Raw genomic sequence first — 15,590 nt, 5'->3', positions numbered from 1 at the left:
CTAAGACCCAGAGGCTCAGCCCTACCCTGTGACTCTTCCTGTCCAATAAAATGACTAATTGAACAGTCAGTTATTTACTCTGGGACTTGCTCTACAAGCACCAGATAAGTTTCAGTCCGTGTTCACCTGGGGCAAGTGATCTACAGGAAGAGAAAAATGAAAGGGGCCAACAGATGGAGAAAATATTTACATAGCTGAATAAGTCCTGGGCATCTAATGCACAGCATGGTGACTATAGTTAACAATACTGTATTGTATATTTGAAATTTGCTAAGGCAGTAGATATTAAATGTTCTCCTCTCACACACATAGAAACACACACACACACGCACACACACAAGTTAACTACGTGAGATGAATGTGTTAACTAACCTTATTGTTGTAATCATTTCTTAATATATATATTAAATCATCACATTGTACACCTTAAATTTACACAATATTATTTGTCAATTATATCTCAATAAAGCTGGGGAAAAAAGAAAAAAAGACAGTATTTACATTGTGAGCATGCTTTACTGCACAATCTACTGGATAGTACAGAGTGAAAGGAGGAATGTGTGACTTTGGGGCTCAATTTTTAGCCACATCTTTTCTAGGGTGAGGCATTTCAAGGCTTCCTTAATTTCTAACCTTCTATTTGAGCTTCTTTTGCTCATTCTATTTTGGAAGTTCACTCACTCCTAAGTACCAGAGCCTTTGCAAGAAGTTTTAAGTAAAAGTATCCATGAATGGACCCAGGTTGTGAAGGAAAGGTAGAGCCCCCAGGATGAAGGCCACTCTGAGGCTCAGAATAAGGGAGGAGCAATTCCTGGGTGTGCAAGTGCAGATTCACTGAGAATAAGGGCCCAGGGCAAATGGTTCCTAAATTCTTATTGGAAGAAGTCAGAACAGATGTTTCCCATGGCACTCTTGTCTTTTTTTGGGCCAGTTGCAAGTCAACTGTCTTCCCAGTCTGTTCCCTCTCCTGAAGAACGGTCATGGTTAGGGCCTTGCCCCCTCTCCTGAAAATCCTAAAAGGCCATTTCCAGCTTGGAGCTAGGGATTGTCTGCTGCTCCAGTTCACCTCGTACTTGGCTGTTCTCTCTCAATCAAGCAGGATGTGGGAGGGGGGGGGTCACAATAATAGTAATAATAATATATAAAAATAATTATTATAATTTAAAAAGTAGTCCTCCCAATCATCATATTATTGTGTCTGGATACCAATGTCGATCAGAGGTTTACTTTTTTTTTTTTTCATTTATTTTTAGCTGCGTTGCGTCTTCGTTGCCGCACGCAGACTGTCTCTAGTTGTGGTGAGCGGAAGCTATTCTTTGTTGCGGTGCGCAGGCTTCTCACTGCGGTGGCTTCTCTTGTTGTGGAGCACGGGCTCTAGGCGTGCGGGCTTCCGTGGTTGCAGCGTGCGGGCTCTAGAGCGCAGGCTCAGTAGTTGTGGCACACGGGCTTAGTTGCTCCGTGGAATGTGGGATCTTCTTGGACCAGGGCTCGAACCCGTGTCCCTTGCATTGGCAGGCGGATTCTTAACCACTGCACCACCAAGGAAGCCTTAGTCTCCTTTAATGTAGAACATTTCCAGTCTTTCTTTGTCATTTATGACATTGACTTTTTTTTTTTTAAGAATACAGGTTCTTTTTTTAAAAAATAGAATATTCCTCATTTTATGTTTGTCTGATTTTTCCTCATGGTTAGATTCCAGCTATGCATTCCCTACTAGAACACTTCACAGGTGAAGCTGTGTCCTTCCCAGTGCATTACAGCTATAGGCACATGATATCCATCTGCTCCTCATTGGTGATGTCAAGTTTGATAACCTTGTCAAGGTATTGTTCACTTTCTCGATCTTACAGTTACTATTTCTTCCCTAATCTCTAATGAGCAATCTGTGGGAGACACTTTATTTTTTTTTTAATATTTATTTATTTATTTATTTAGGTCGTGCTGGGTCTTGGTTGCAGCGTGCGGGATCTTTAGTTGTGGCGTGCGGACTTCTTAGTTGCGGTATGCGTGTGGGATCTAGTTCCCTGACAAGGGATCGAACCTGGGCCCCCTGCATTGGGAGCATGGAGTCTTACCCACTGGACCACCAGGGAAGTCCCTGTGGGAGACAATTTAAAACCGTACAAATATCATGCTCCTCCTCAAGATCCACATCCCCACCCCAACCTCAGTTTAGCATCCATTGATGATTCTTGCCTAACCAATCTTTGTTATTATGGTTGCAAAATGATGAATTTCCACTCCAGCATGCATTCCACATTTATCAGTTTGCATTCAGCATTATATTGTAAGAGTCCTCCTCTCTTCTCCATGTTTCTTTATTTATGTATTTATTTGTTATGGAATCATGGATTCCTGGTTTTCAAAGGCCTATCATTCATTACTCTCCTTAATTATTTTGTCCTCAAGTTATCCCAGATCTGGCCAGCAGAAGCCCCTTTAAGCTGGTTCCTATGTCCCTATAACATGTTTTTAAACACTCTCTTACTTTCTGCCATAAAACATTCTCTTACTTTCAGCTCATCTTAAGCTGTTCCCATTACATCCCCAGCCTTTCCATTCTTAGAGCCTAGTCAGCAGGACATATGCTAAAGGTGGTGCTTGAGCAAAGAAGGAGAGAGAGAGCCCAAGAAAGGCCACCATGGTTAACAGTTTCAGATGCTTCTGAAAGGTGCAGGGCAAGGCACATCATGTTCTCTACCACCGTCCCAGGTGGGTGCTATAGACAAGGAAAGAGATGCTTGGACCCCACAGATTCTGTTATTGAGTCCTCTACCATGTGCTGGGCACTGTGAGGGATACACAAGATTACAAGGCACCATTTCAAGGAGACTGTGGTCTAGTGGGATAGACACATATGTACAGAAATACCCATAATACATCCCTGAAAATGTCTTCATTGTGCTGTCAGTGTGGCACATAGAGGGGTTTGGGGAGTTCTGGGTTGAAGGACAGACAGTAATTATGGCTGGGAGAGTCGGAGAAGGCTTCGTTGAGGTGACTTTTGGGTTAGACGTTGAAAGAGGGTAGGATTTGGAAAAATGGTTTTCTTAGTGAAAAAGAAGTTACTACTTATGAACTCCGAATCAGGTCTGACTTTGCAACTTCATTCAACTAGATCCAGCCTCTTGCTAGGTGCCGTGAGGCACATAGAAAGAACTCCAAAGAGTGTAGGACAGCACTCTTGCTTGATGCCCAACTAAGGAAAGAACTGTCACAATGCCATCTAATTTTTATTTTCAGACACAGATGAAACATGTCCTTCATTTACCAAACTGAGCTTTCACAGTGCAGTGGTTGGAACGGGACTAAATGTGAAGTTGATGCTCTACACAAGGAGAAACCCGACCTGCGCACAGGCCATCAACTCCACAGTTTTGGGGAACTTGAACGTGACCAAGAAAACCATCTTCACTGTCCATGGATTCAGGCCGACAGGCTCTCCTCCAGTTTGGATGGAGGACTTAGTAGAGGGTTTGCTCTCTGTAGATGACATGAACGTGGTTGTTGTTGATTGGAATCAAGGAGCTACAACTGTAATATACAACCATGCCTCTAGAAAGACCAGAAAAGTAGCAATAGTCTTGAAGGAATTCATCGACCAAATGCTGGTAAGGGAGAATTCTCTTAGATGATTCAGGGCCAAATTGAAACTGGCTCATTATCTGGATATTTAAAGCCAAGAGATAACTACAGTGACCAGAAGGACTATTTTTGCAATGTTTTGCAAATCTGAATAAGCCCCAGGGAAGGTGAAGGGAAGGGCCCGAGGCAAGGCCCATGCATATGGTTGTGCAGGTTGTGCACTGCACAGGGCACCTATCTAAGAGAGCACCATTGTCATTGTAGACATTGTAGATTTATATGTCTATTATGATAATTTTCTAGTGAATGACAGCAAAGGGTCCTGAGGAAGGGGCAGCTTTTTCTAACTCACATAAAGGTGTCTAATGGGTATGAGAGGTTCTGTCTAGGGGTTTCCTGGCTTCAATGCCTAGAGTTTCCTCAACTTCTATAGCTCTTCCTTTTCTTAGAAATGCCAAAAGTTTAGTGACCAGATTATCCAAAACCAAAACGGATACACATGGTCTGATGAACGATTTGTGTGTGAGTATGATTTATGTTTTCAGAAGACTTACAAAGATGAAATAAATCTTAAATTTAATTTAATTTAATCTATCTCATGAACTGTCCTTTTTATGAAAAAAAAAAAAAGTGACTTGACATCAGGACTACTTCAGAGAGTCACACCTGGTGGCCACTGTGGCCAGGGGTGACATAAATTTTACAGGAGCTTCCTACTTAAGCCACAGACTTTGGGAAAGTGAATATTAAAATGACTCACGACTGGCTGGCCCAGGACTATGGTTAGTGTGCCCCGCCCCTTTCTTTCCTTCCTTCCCTCTCCATGGTGACTTCATTAACTGAGCCAGCATGGACATAAAGGAGTTCATCAAAATGTTTGGTTGCCCTTCTCAGTTGGGAAGGTTTTAAGGATGTCTCAGCTTGGTTTCTAGCAGAAGCATGTATGGAGACACCATGGCATAAAGGTGAAGGCATAAGTGTGGAGTTGGACAGACCAGTTTGAATTCTGCCCTGCCCCCTCCCTGCCTGACCTTGGGCAGATGACTTCAACCCTGGGCTCAGTCTCCTCATCTGTATAATCAAAAGAATAGCATTTAGTTTGTGTGGGTGTTGTGACATTTCAATAAGAGAATGGATATAAGGTGCCCAGAAATGTTTCTCCGAAGTCAACAGTTAGGAAATTTCTCCAGATGTTGTCAACTCCTTGGCCTCTCACAATTTATAACGATGGACCTCTTGAAATTCCAGGCAGAAGGAGCTTCTCTGGATGACATATACATGATTGGAGTAAGTCTAGGAGCCCACGTAGCTGGGTTTGTTGGAAAGATGTACAATGGCCAGCTGGGAAGAATTACAGGTAAGGCTTCCTGTGAATGGGCACAGGGTAACCAGACTGCTCAGGGTGTTCCCTGGGGGAGCATGATGCAGGCAATCCTAGTCCTTGGGTTCAAAGCCAGCTCTTCCAATTACTTAACCTCTCTGAGCAAATGTCCTCTTGGGCAAAGGGAAGACCATAGTAGTAATTGACCTTAGCAATATTAAATTTATTATTTAATAAAATATGTGCAAAGCACTTTGTAAATTGTATATGTCATAGAAAAGATTGGTGGTGACTTTATTTCTCTTCTGGCTAGAAAAACAGCTACATCCCATGGGGATTTTGCCCCAAGCAGATAGCCTTCTTCCTTTCATTTAATCCAAGATAGTTTGAACTATATACCTAATATATCCCCAGGCATAGCTGGAGCCTCATGATAGGAAAATGAGATGGGAATTATGTTGTCTGGAGCCTACTCTGTGAATATCGGCTTTCAGGCCAAAGCTGAATAAAAACCCTCAGAAACAACAGCATGTGAAATTCCAAACAAAGATTCCCTTGCTGGGTTCATTTGCCTAGTGTTCTGTAACTTTCCATAGCTACAGATGAAGGGCTGAGGGAGGCTTTCTCTTTCAGAGACTCAAGGCTTCCATACCTTTCCCAGAATCGATCCTTACATTGAGATAGCCATTCCAAATCTAGGAAGTCTGGAAGGTAGATGTGAACAGAGGGAGGGAGGGGAGAGGTAAATGACTCAAACCAACTACATTTGGGAGGTAACCTTTCAGAGCCACAGGTCTGAATGTGCTACTTAATTTGACATGTGGCCCTGGGCATGTCCCCACCACCATCCCCTGCCCTAAATCTCTCTCTCTCTCTCACATACACCCCCCCCCCCCACATTGGCTGATGTCTCTTCTAACCTTGGTACTTGAGGTCACATTCTTTTTCCTGGCTATTTTTTTTTCTCACTTTCACCCCAAAGGCCAAGGTTGCCCTTATCTTATTTACCTGCTTTCCTAGGGAAGCAAAGCTCTTTTTCAATTTTTTAAAATTATTACTATAATGTTTTAGAAAGCAGTATGTCTTTACTTTTTATAAATTCATTTTCCCTTATGGGTACAAAGGACAGATGGCTCAAATGTGCTTGTTTTCCTTGTCTTTTGGGAGCTTCTCCTCTGGGAGCTGGGACTTTTCCCAGTGGTGTGTTTAGAAGCTGATCAGCTCTCAAAAAAAAAAAAAAAAAAAAAAGATTTATAGCATTTGTTGATTTCCATGATGTAAATACTCCCACTGTGGCTGATTTCAAGCTACTGACCTGACATCACTGACCACACAGTTTGGGAAGAGATAAGCAAAATCTGCTCTCCAGTGCTGGTGCTGGGAGGGCTCTAGCCCACCACTGCCTTATTCTATCTACCCCCTAATTTTGCTCCTCAGCCTCCCAGTGAACCTGTTCCCACGACTACTTTGGATGGGAATGCAGTGTAACCTGGCCTCTGACCATGGAGATTCCCTGAGCCAACCTCCCTTCCACCCTGGGCCCACGTGGCCCTGCTCTGTGACCTGGACTCGGCCAACAGTCTGCAGCTCAACTTTCTGTCTCCTCTGATTGACCCATGTTCTCCCAACTCCTCATCCTCTCTGAGCCCCAAGGTCAATCTCACCTGTTACTGAGAGCTATTTCAGGGGTAAAGCATTTCCCTTCTCCACTCACCTTCCACTGCCCTGCCAGAGTGGGATCACTGGATTGAGGGGCGGGAATTTGGCCTGTTACCCAAGGACATAATTCCCTCCCAACTCCCAAGAACTGGGTGATTCTGCTTGTGAATTATCTAGACCAGAAGGCTGCTTCATCTCTTCCATTTCCCTTTTTTTTTTCTGCTCTTCCTTCTCCTTTTGCTCTCCAGGCACATCTCCTGGTATTACTTTTCATTAATTTCCTCAACAGAAGATGGCAGAAATGAATGGGTTTAAAAACACTTCAAGTACCTACATCACTTGATAATACATTAAATTTGATTCTTGCAAAAATCACCTTGGGGCACTGGATACAATGCCGACTTGCTGAATTGGAATCTCTGGGCTTGGGGTCCAGGAGTCTGTACTTCCTTTTTTTTTTTTTTTTTTTGGCCACACTGCGAGGCATGTGGGATCTTAGTTCCCCAACTAGGGATCAAACCCATGGCCCTTGCAGTGGAAGTGTGGAGTCCTAACCACTGGACCACCAGGGAATTCCCGGCGGTCTGTACTTTTAACCAGAAGATGCAGGTGGTGTGAACACCATACTTTAGGAAATGACCACAAAGCTGTGTTGTCCAATATAGTAGCCACAAGCCACATGTGCCACTGAGCACCTGAAATGTTGTTAATGCAAATCAAGATGTGCTGTAAATGCAAAACACACACTGGAATTTGAAGACTAGGTACAAAAGAAGGGTATTAAAAAATTTCAAATTTTTTATATTGATTACATGTTGAAATAATTTTCTGCTATATTGGGTTAGATAAAATGTATTATTAAAGTCAATCCTCCTTGTTTCTTTTTACTTTTTTAAAGTGGTTGCTAGAAATTTTTAAATTATATATGTGGCTCACATTATATTTCTATTGGACAGCACTGCCTTGGAGAGTTAGTTCATGGTGACCTTGGGGATGGGAGTAAGAGGCCCCTGAAAACACATGCAAAATGTTTGACGTCTGTCCTGGGGAGAGGTCCAGAGCTTTTATCAAATTCTCAAACTGGTTAATCTTGTAATCAAAGCCAGGGATCACTAGCTAGACACTTTTCTGGCGATCACAGAGCAACAAGAAAGAGCTCCATTTTGTCATTTTTGTTTCTATTCTATAATAATTTCAACATTCTGGATTCAGATCCCAGAGTGCTTTGGTAAGTCTTTTGAAGTAGCAATTAATTCTACCTCTATTTTGCAGATAAGGAAACTGAGGTTCAGAGAAGTAAAGTAACCTGCTTAAGACCACACAGCTGGTTAATGCTAGGTTTGGGGTTCCATGTCACATCCATCTGACTCCAATGGTCTCTGCTCACACAAAATATGCAGCTTTTTTAGGGCAGTTTGTGATTTTTGGCTGACAGTATAAGCTGATCATTTGCTATGACTTATCTCTAAGGAGATCATATGTCCAGGTTTACTGTGACAGTCCTCATTTGTGTCTTCTGTCCTGGCCAATTATTAATAGCAGCCTTATCACTTTCAAAATTGCCCTGGTTTGGATTTTATATGGTAAGCCAATGTATCTGCTGTGGATCTGGAGGTTGCTATAAACTGAGGCTCTCACTGTTCATTTTCTCAGACTGGAAATGATGCTGTTTCATGTGAGGAGCGGGAGGCTTCCCCAGCAAGGTCTTTCCAAGGTTATGAGTTTCTCATTCTGTGCAGAGAATATCCTGTGGACTTGGGTACCTGGGTGTTGATCCACCTCCTCCCCACATCGGTTTCAGTTGGGAGCAGACAGAAGAGGAAGAAAAGCTGGCGGGTGGGGTGGGTGGGGGAGACAGAGGGAGATAAAGTTAGGAGGCAGATAAAGACATGCCTCAAGGAAGCAAGGGTGTTGGCCAGGGAGAAATGGAGAGATTGGGGCTAGAACCAGGACTGCTGAGGCAAAGATGCTATCTCTTGGATTTTATACCACCGGGGGATAGGGGATGTCATTTAAAATGACCTTCATAGATTAAAAACTCAGAGACATCCCTTGAAACCTTTTTCACTCCAGGTAAGTTTCTAGTTAGCAAGGTCTTTGGGATCCTCTGGTGTTTCGTTTTTAGTTTGTGGTTACATCATCGTAGGAGCTGCTCTCTTGTTTTTGCAGCTGTTTCATAATAATGGTGAGGAATGTCCAGCTAACATTGACCAAGAGCAAGAAATCAGTTCAGGCATTTATGGGGTGGGTTATTTCTGCAGGAATTGGCACCCACTTAATTTCCCTCTTCCATACCTAGTCTAATACCTGGCCTGACCAGTGAGTCTCACACTTTCCCACTCAGTTTGCCAAACCCAGTTCAATGAAATCAAAAGCTCAACAGAGAGAGGTGGTTGCATTGTGAGGCTGTGGTTGCATTGTGAGGCTGTGGCCCTGGCTAAGACACTTGACCTCCCTGAACCTCAGTTCATTCATCTGTAAAATGGGAATGACAATAGCTACCTTTCCTCCTTTGTGATGTGGACCAGGTGAGCTGGTAAATGTGAATAAAAATGGAAACAATAAAGGAGTTTTTTTAATAACAAGAAAGAAAAGTTGAGTGAAGTTTCTGGATTATTTAAAATGAGATAAAGATACGTATAGTGTCTGCTTTTTATATGCACCCTTAGATGCTTTTTTCCTGAGGAACCAGTTTATCCCAGTCCCTGGTCCCCATATGTCTGTGCACTCCCTGCCGTGGAGCCCTGCACAAGGTATAGTACACCTCCAGATGGAGTCTGGATGAGTTCTCAGGGGGCGCTGTGAGGGTAACCACCTTTAGTGTGGGAAAAGGCTATACAGGGCTGTGGAAAGGAGCCTGACACAGCAGGATGGGAATGTGAGTACTTGCCCACCCGAGGATGCCCCGCAGCCTGTGAGCCATCTCCGTGGGCAGGGATCCAAAGCCCGGCTGCAGGTGACTCATGGCGTGGGGCTGCCAAGCCGACTCTGTTTTCCTTCCAGGTCTGGACCCTGCAGGCCCTTTATTCAATGGGAGACCTCCAGAGGACAGATTAGATCCCGGTGACGCACAGTTCGTTGACGTCATCCATTCTGACATTGATGGTAACATTCCTTGTGGGTCAGTGACCACCCACACCCTCACCCCCAAACTCCTAAAGAGTCTCCCCCTAGGGGGATCGTCATGCAGGGGTGGATCAGGTTCCTCTAGATTCCCTCTTTTCCTACGGGGCAAGTTTCCAAATCCACAAGAATACTGAAGGGAAGCTGCTGTAATGCAGGCACCCAGGATCTCCTGATGGAGTAGAGGTACGTCTCCTATTATTTTTAAAGTGATCATCTTGACCAGTCAAGGACAGGCTGATTTGCACACCATGTGGACAAATGTTTCCATAAGTACAACTGGGTTTGGATGCATGATTCCCTGTTTTTGTTGGTTCTTTGTCATTATTACCTTAAGCTGAAAGATATGTTTAAGTGTTGTGTCTTTCCACACAGAGCATTTCTGAACCACCTATAGGTCTCTAGCTCTCTGTGGGTCTTCCTGGCTATTTCTATCTTTCATGGTGTTGATATCATTTCTGGGATTGGGTACATGGCTTGGGGGTTGGGCTGATGTTACAGATGGGTCTTTATAGCCAGATGTCTGGGAGAAGAGCTGGAGTAGGAACTTGGGGGAGGGCTGAGGGGACAGCCAGAGTGGACATTTAATAGTACATCTCCTTTGTGATACAACCACCTGAAACACCCTTGACTGCCTATTGTGGGCACTCTGGTGTGGTATTCAGCAATTGTTTGCCTTAGAAGAAGTGTCTCTGTGAAATAGCTGTGTTCTTACTATGCAGTTTGCAAAGTATTACCTTACTTAGGTGCAGTACCTCAATGCTATTTTAATGCTTGATGGCATAGAGTAATTTATTTTTTGTTCTTGAAGAGGGCAAATTTTGAAGGAAAAATATAAGCTTTGCAGTCAAGGCAGAGGTGGACTCAAATCCCAGGTTTGGTTCTTTCTGGTGGTATCATGTTTGGTCCATAAGTCCTCCAAGCCCCAGAATCTTCATCTGTAACTTACTTCATCTGAATTTACCAATGGCTACTTTTCAGACATTGTGAAAATTAGAAGAAATCTGTGTAAAACCCCTAGTATCACACCCACAGACACATGTAGTTTCCTGAACATATAATAGCTATTATCATTATTGCAATGATACACTATATATGTGTGTATACATATATATACATACATACATATGTATAATCTTTTTTTTTTTTTTTTTTGGCCACACTACACGGCATGTGGGATCTTAGTTCCCCGACCAGGGACTGAACCAATGCCCCCTGCAGTGGAAGCGCAGAGTCTTAACCACTGGACCACCAGGGAAGTCCCTGTATAATCTTTTAATCAAGCATTTTACTGATTACTTTGGAGTTACAAGGTCAAAGAGAATAAGCAATTATTAAATCTATCTATAATTTTCTAGGTCCCCATTTTCTAGAAGAGTTTCCAATCTTTTAACCATCCTAGATCCCCAAACTTTAAAGGTTTCTCCTACTAAGTGAAGGTTCATTTTTTCCTGTTTCTTATTCATTAAAGACTTACACAAATGTAATTAGAGGCTCAGGAAGCACCTAGCAATGAGTGTTCCAGCCAAATATAAACATGAAACATATCATTTTATCAGCCATGTGGTGAATGAGTGACCAAATTCTCTTACATTTTCAGAAATATGGGAAATAAATTCTGTTACTAGCTTCATAGTCTCCTACTTGGAAATCACTGCTTTCTAACTAACTATCTGGCTAACTTTGGACAAACTATTTAAATAGGTTTAACGACAACAATAGCAGCAAAGACAAGAATAAGACAATCTCTGCCTATATCCTAAACAGGCAAATGAGCTATGAGATGGGAAAAGTTCAAAGCAGTATAAAAGCGTAGTATATTGTCTTTTAGCACTGGGCTACAGGGAACCATTAGGAAACATAGACTTCTACCCAAATGGAGGATTGGATCAACCTGGTTGCCCCCAAACAATATTTGGAGGTAAGTGCAGATACTTTATATTTTGTAAAATAGTGGTTTAAAAAAGGTGTATTTTAAAAATCTGATATTATTCTATGTGAAATCGTTTTTAATCAAAAACAAATTTCCTGAGAAGATAGAGGTGGTATAAATATAAATTATAAATTAAACATTATTTCTCAAATATACTACTTAAAAAAAATAACCATATGATTAAAAGCGATTTTGAATTATTTCTCTCTCTTGAAAAGGTGTGTCTTTGACCTAGAAATTACACATTTGGAAATCTCTCCTAGAGAAATAATGGAAAATGTAGACAAAAATCAGAGTGAAGATATTCAACATGGCATTGTTTATAACAGTTAAGTTTTTAGAAATAATCTAAATACCCAACATAGGAAAATTATTAAATAGCATGGTGCATCCTACACAAAGGAATGTAATTCTTAAAAACCATATTGTCAGGTTAATGAAAATGCTTACAATATGATGTTAAGTGAAAAATACACAAATTATACAGTATAATCCCAATTTGTTTTTTAAATGTATATTTGTACATGTGTAAGTGTAGAAAAAAACACTAAACATAAGTGCTCCAAATAATTATTAGTGGTGATCTCTGGATGTTGGATTTCTAGGTAATTTTTGTATCATAATTTGCTATTATTTTTTATTTTCTAAATGAGCATGTATTAGTTTTATAACGAGAAAAAACTCACAAAACAAAAATGGGTAGTTGGAGGGCAACATTAAAGTGTGATGGGGGACAGAATTTAAAAAACCCACCCTGGGCTTCCCTGGTGGCGCAGTGGTTAAGAATCCGCCTGCCAATGCAGGGGACACGGGTTCGAGCCCTGGTCCAGGAAGATCCCACATGCTGTGGAGCAACTAAGCCCGTGAGCCACAACTACTGAGCCCGTGTGTCACAACTACTGAGTCCACATGCCACAACTGCTGAAGTCCGTGCGCCTAGAGCCCGGGCTCTGCAACAAGAGAAGCCACTGCGATGAGAAGCCCACGCACGCTAACAACGAGTAGCCCCCGCTCGCCGCAACTAGAGAAAGCCCGTGCGTGGCAACAAAAACCCAACGCAGCCAAAAATAAAAAAATCCCCAAAAAACAACCCCCCGCCAAGTGCTCTGAATCTGTATTTCACTGTTGTTAGAGAAAATTAAACAATCATGGAAATAATTCTAGAAAAAGAAGATCTTGTTACAAAATGGTAGCTGTATATGGCCCCATGGGAATGACATAGTGTTTGAAAATGATCCAGATGAAATGGCATAAGTAGGGTCAATCATATTGTACCATAAATGGTGTGTATTCAAATCCCATCCTGTGTGCTGTAATGTAACTACATCCATGAGCAGCCAAAGATAACGTGCTTTGCTTACAAAGGACATCCTCTGTAGCATTATTAACTTCATTGTTTCTGCAAGTGGAAGTTCCAGGAACAATAATTAAATGTCGACTTGTCAGATTTTACTCCAGTCCAGCTTGGCCCCATGCTTCTCCTCTCTCGCCCAGTTTCTTTCTTTATGTCCTCCACTGATCTTTTCTATGGGCATATGTGGACTCCAGAGAAAGAAGAAACATTGATCTGACTCCAGCTCCCAGTGCCTCTCCAAACTACTAGCTCACAATCACAACTCCTCTTTCCATGGGGTTCACTGTCTGCTACTGAGATCCTTACCTCCTTTGATTACCCATCTTTGGGACCCAGTTCCTGTTTCTGAATGACTTCATCGTCTAACCCATCAACCTTCTGATGAACCTCTCTGATATTTTGTACTGTAGTCCTTCATCAGCTCCAACTCTTCTGATGGCCACCTCTATGCCTCATCAGCCTCCTCTCTCACCACCACATCACATGGCACCCACGAAGAATTAACTTGAGGCTTGTGTCTCACCTCTTCTTGCCCACTTACAGCTTCCAGTGCCACCTCCTATTGTTCAGCTCCTCTCACTTCACCCTTCACCTCCGGAGCAGAAATGGAGCCCCTGCCACTTGTCTGCTCTCATGAATGCCCTGTGCACCCCCAGGCCCTTAGGTCTCTGCCATGTCAGCCCCCATCTTTGCTTGGGCACATTCTGGAGAAGTCATGGAGTCTTGTTGATCAAGTACAAGGTCCAGGCAAACTTGTTAACTTCTCCATGGCCCTCAAGAATGCCAGAAAAGCCTCATACTTATCTCTTGCTGACTCCCTATGATCACTCCTCATGCTTCTATTCCAAATACCGCCCCAGCTATAAACCCTCACCTCTTAGAGGTGAGCTAGATCTGACTTTTGTACCTAGATCAAGGTCCCACCTGAAGGAGCCATTTTATCTATCCTAACCTTAGATCACAAAGTTGGTCTTTACATTCATTTCCCCATCTGACCCAAGGTGGAAGCATCCCCCATCCTTTTTCACAACTATCTCCTCTCCTTGCCCTCATTGGGGATCTTCCTCTACAAATTGCTCCCCAATGCCGTCTTTCTCTCATGTCTTTACTGGTTTAAATGTGCTTGCCTTCTGCTGAAAACCTCCGGGGGATCTCTGACTACCACTGACATTTCTTCCTCCTTTCACTGACAAAGGAAGGACAAAGTCAAGTCCTTTAACCTCTCTGAGTCTCAATGTCCTGCTAGGTAAAATGGGGGTAATCATGTCTATCTTCTTGTCTCCTGCCATTTGTCAGCATGAATCCTGATCTATTGGTTTTATAAGGATTAAATGGAATCAAGTACATTGAAGCTGTTAGCACAGTGCCTGGTGTGTAGGAGACATGATAAATTATGTGTATAAACAATATGCGAGGCACTATTTATTACTAAATGCTACAACTGCTCTACTCTTTGATCATTCCTTTTACAACCCAGGAATGCAGTATTTTAAGTGTGACCACCAGAGGTCCGTGTACCTGTACCTTTCTTCGCTGAGAGAGAACTGCACCATCACCGCGTATCCCTGTGACTCCTACCGGGATTATAGGAACGGCAAGTGTGTCAACTGTGGCATATCACAGACGGAGTCCTGCCCCCTTCTGGGTAAGTCCAGCAAGCAGTTTCCCACTCTGATTAACAAAGAGCTAATTTCTGGTAGAATCCTAGCACCATTTTACCATCTAAAAATGGGCCTGAAAATCCTGTTTTTAAAAAATTTACTGGGCTTCCCTGGTGGCGCAGTGGTTGAGAATCTACCTGCCAATGCAGGGGACACGGGTTCGAGCCCTGGTCTGGGAAGATCCCACATGCCGCGGAGCGACTAAGCCCGTGAGCCACAACTACTGAGCCTGCGCGTCTGGAGCCTGTGCTCCGCAACGGGAGAGGCCGCGACAGTGAGAGGCCCGCGCACCGCGATGAAGAGTGGCCCCCGCTCGCCGCAACTGGAGAAAGCTCTCGCACAGAAACGAAGACCCAACACAGCCAAAAATAAATATAAATTAAAAAAAAAAAAAAACTTACTTAGTTTTTTCTAGCCAATTTGTTCTGTGAAGTACTCTGGGGTCTCCTAATAATAAAGAATGCTAGAAAGGCAATCTATATGGGATTTCATCCAGAAGGTAGTGCCACCTCCCTGGACACTTTATTCTAGCAAGAAAAAGAAGGTTCCAGAAGAGTTTCCAAGCTCACCCAGGCACAGTCACCTTACGTAGTCTGCTCCTGTGGGGACAGGAGCATCCTCTCCAGGCACACAACCTCTCTGCTGGGGGAGGGTTTGGCAAAGCAACCCCTCTAACAAATTGTGTCTGTAAATGCCCTCATGCCACACTCTGGTCCTGTGTGCATGGACACATACAGGGGTGGGCTGGGGTAACAGACACCGTGGAGGCTGCTTGGATATTTGCTAAGGGTTAGTAGAAATATTCTGGGTGGTGGAGACTTTGCAACTGGATGGTCATGAGAATTTTCTAATTGTACCCAAAGGAAAGACTCAAGTTAACATCAGGGCATGCTGTAGACAAGGGGTTCTCAGACTTGACTGTGCATCTGAATCATCTACAGAGCTTTTAAAAAA

The 15,590-nt window shown here is 43.0% G+C and overlaps 1 protein-coding gene across 3 annotated transcripts in view; it reads left to right on the top strand.

The window, feature by feature from the left end:
* Positions 1-15,590, top strand: part of LIPH (lipase H) — a 48,649-nt gene that overhangs the window by 12,226 nt on the left and 20,833 nt on the right. Inside the window, exons 1-6 of one of the 3 annotated variants that reach the window (XM_082461532.1) lie at positions 1,118-1,823; positions 3,244-3,611; positions 4,834-4,942; positions 9,569-9,670; positions 11,520-11,609; positions 14,453-14,620. In XM_082461532.1, coding sequence (XP_082317658.1) covers positions 3,324-3,611; positions 4,834-4,942; positions 9,569-9,670; positions 11,520-11,609; positions 14,453-14,620 — 757 coding nt within the window. In that variant the 5' untranslated portion in view covers positions 1,118-1,823; positions 3,244-3,323. Of the gene's footprint in view, positions 1-1,117; positions 1,824-3,243; positions 3,612-4,833; positions 4,943-9,568; positions 9,671-11,519; positions 11,610-14,452; positions 14,621-15,590 lie in introns of those variants that run through there. The other 2 variants (XM_082461530.1, XM_082461531.1) reach the window with 2 other exon arrangements.

The sequence above is a fragment of the Balaenoptera physalus genome, assembly GCF_965194825.1.
Source record: "Balaenoptera physalus genome assembly, chromosome: 4".
In the NCBI taxonomy this organism is placed as follows: Eukaryota; Metazoa; Chordata; class Mammalia; order Artiodactyla; family Balaenopteridae; genus Balaenoptera; species Balaenoptera physalus.
This window is presented reverse-complemented; position numbering and strand designations above follow the sequence as displayed.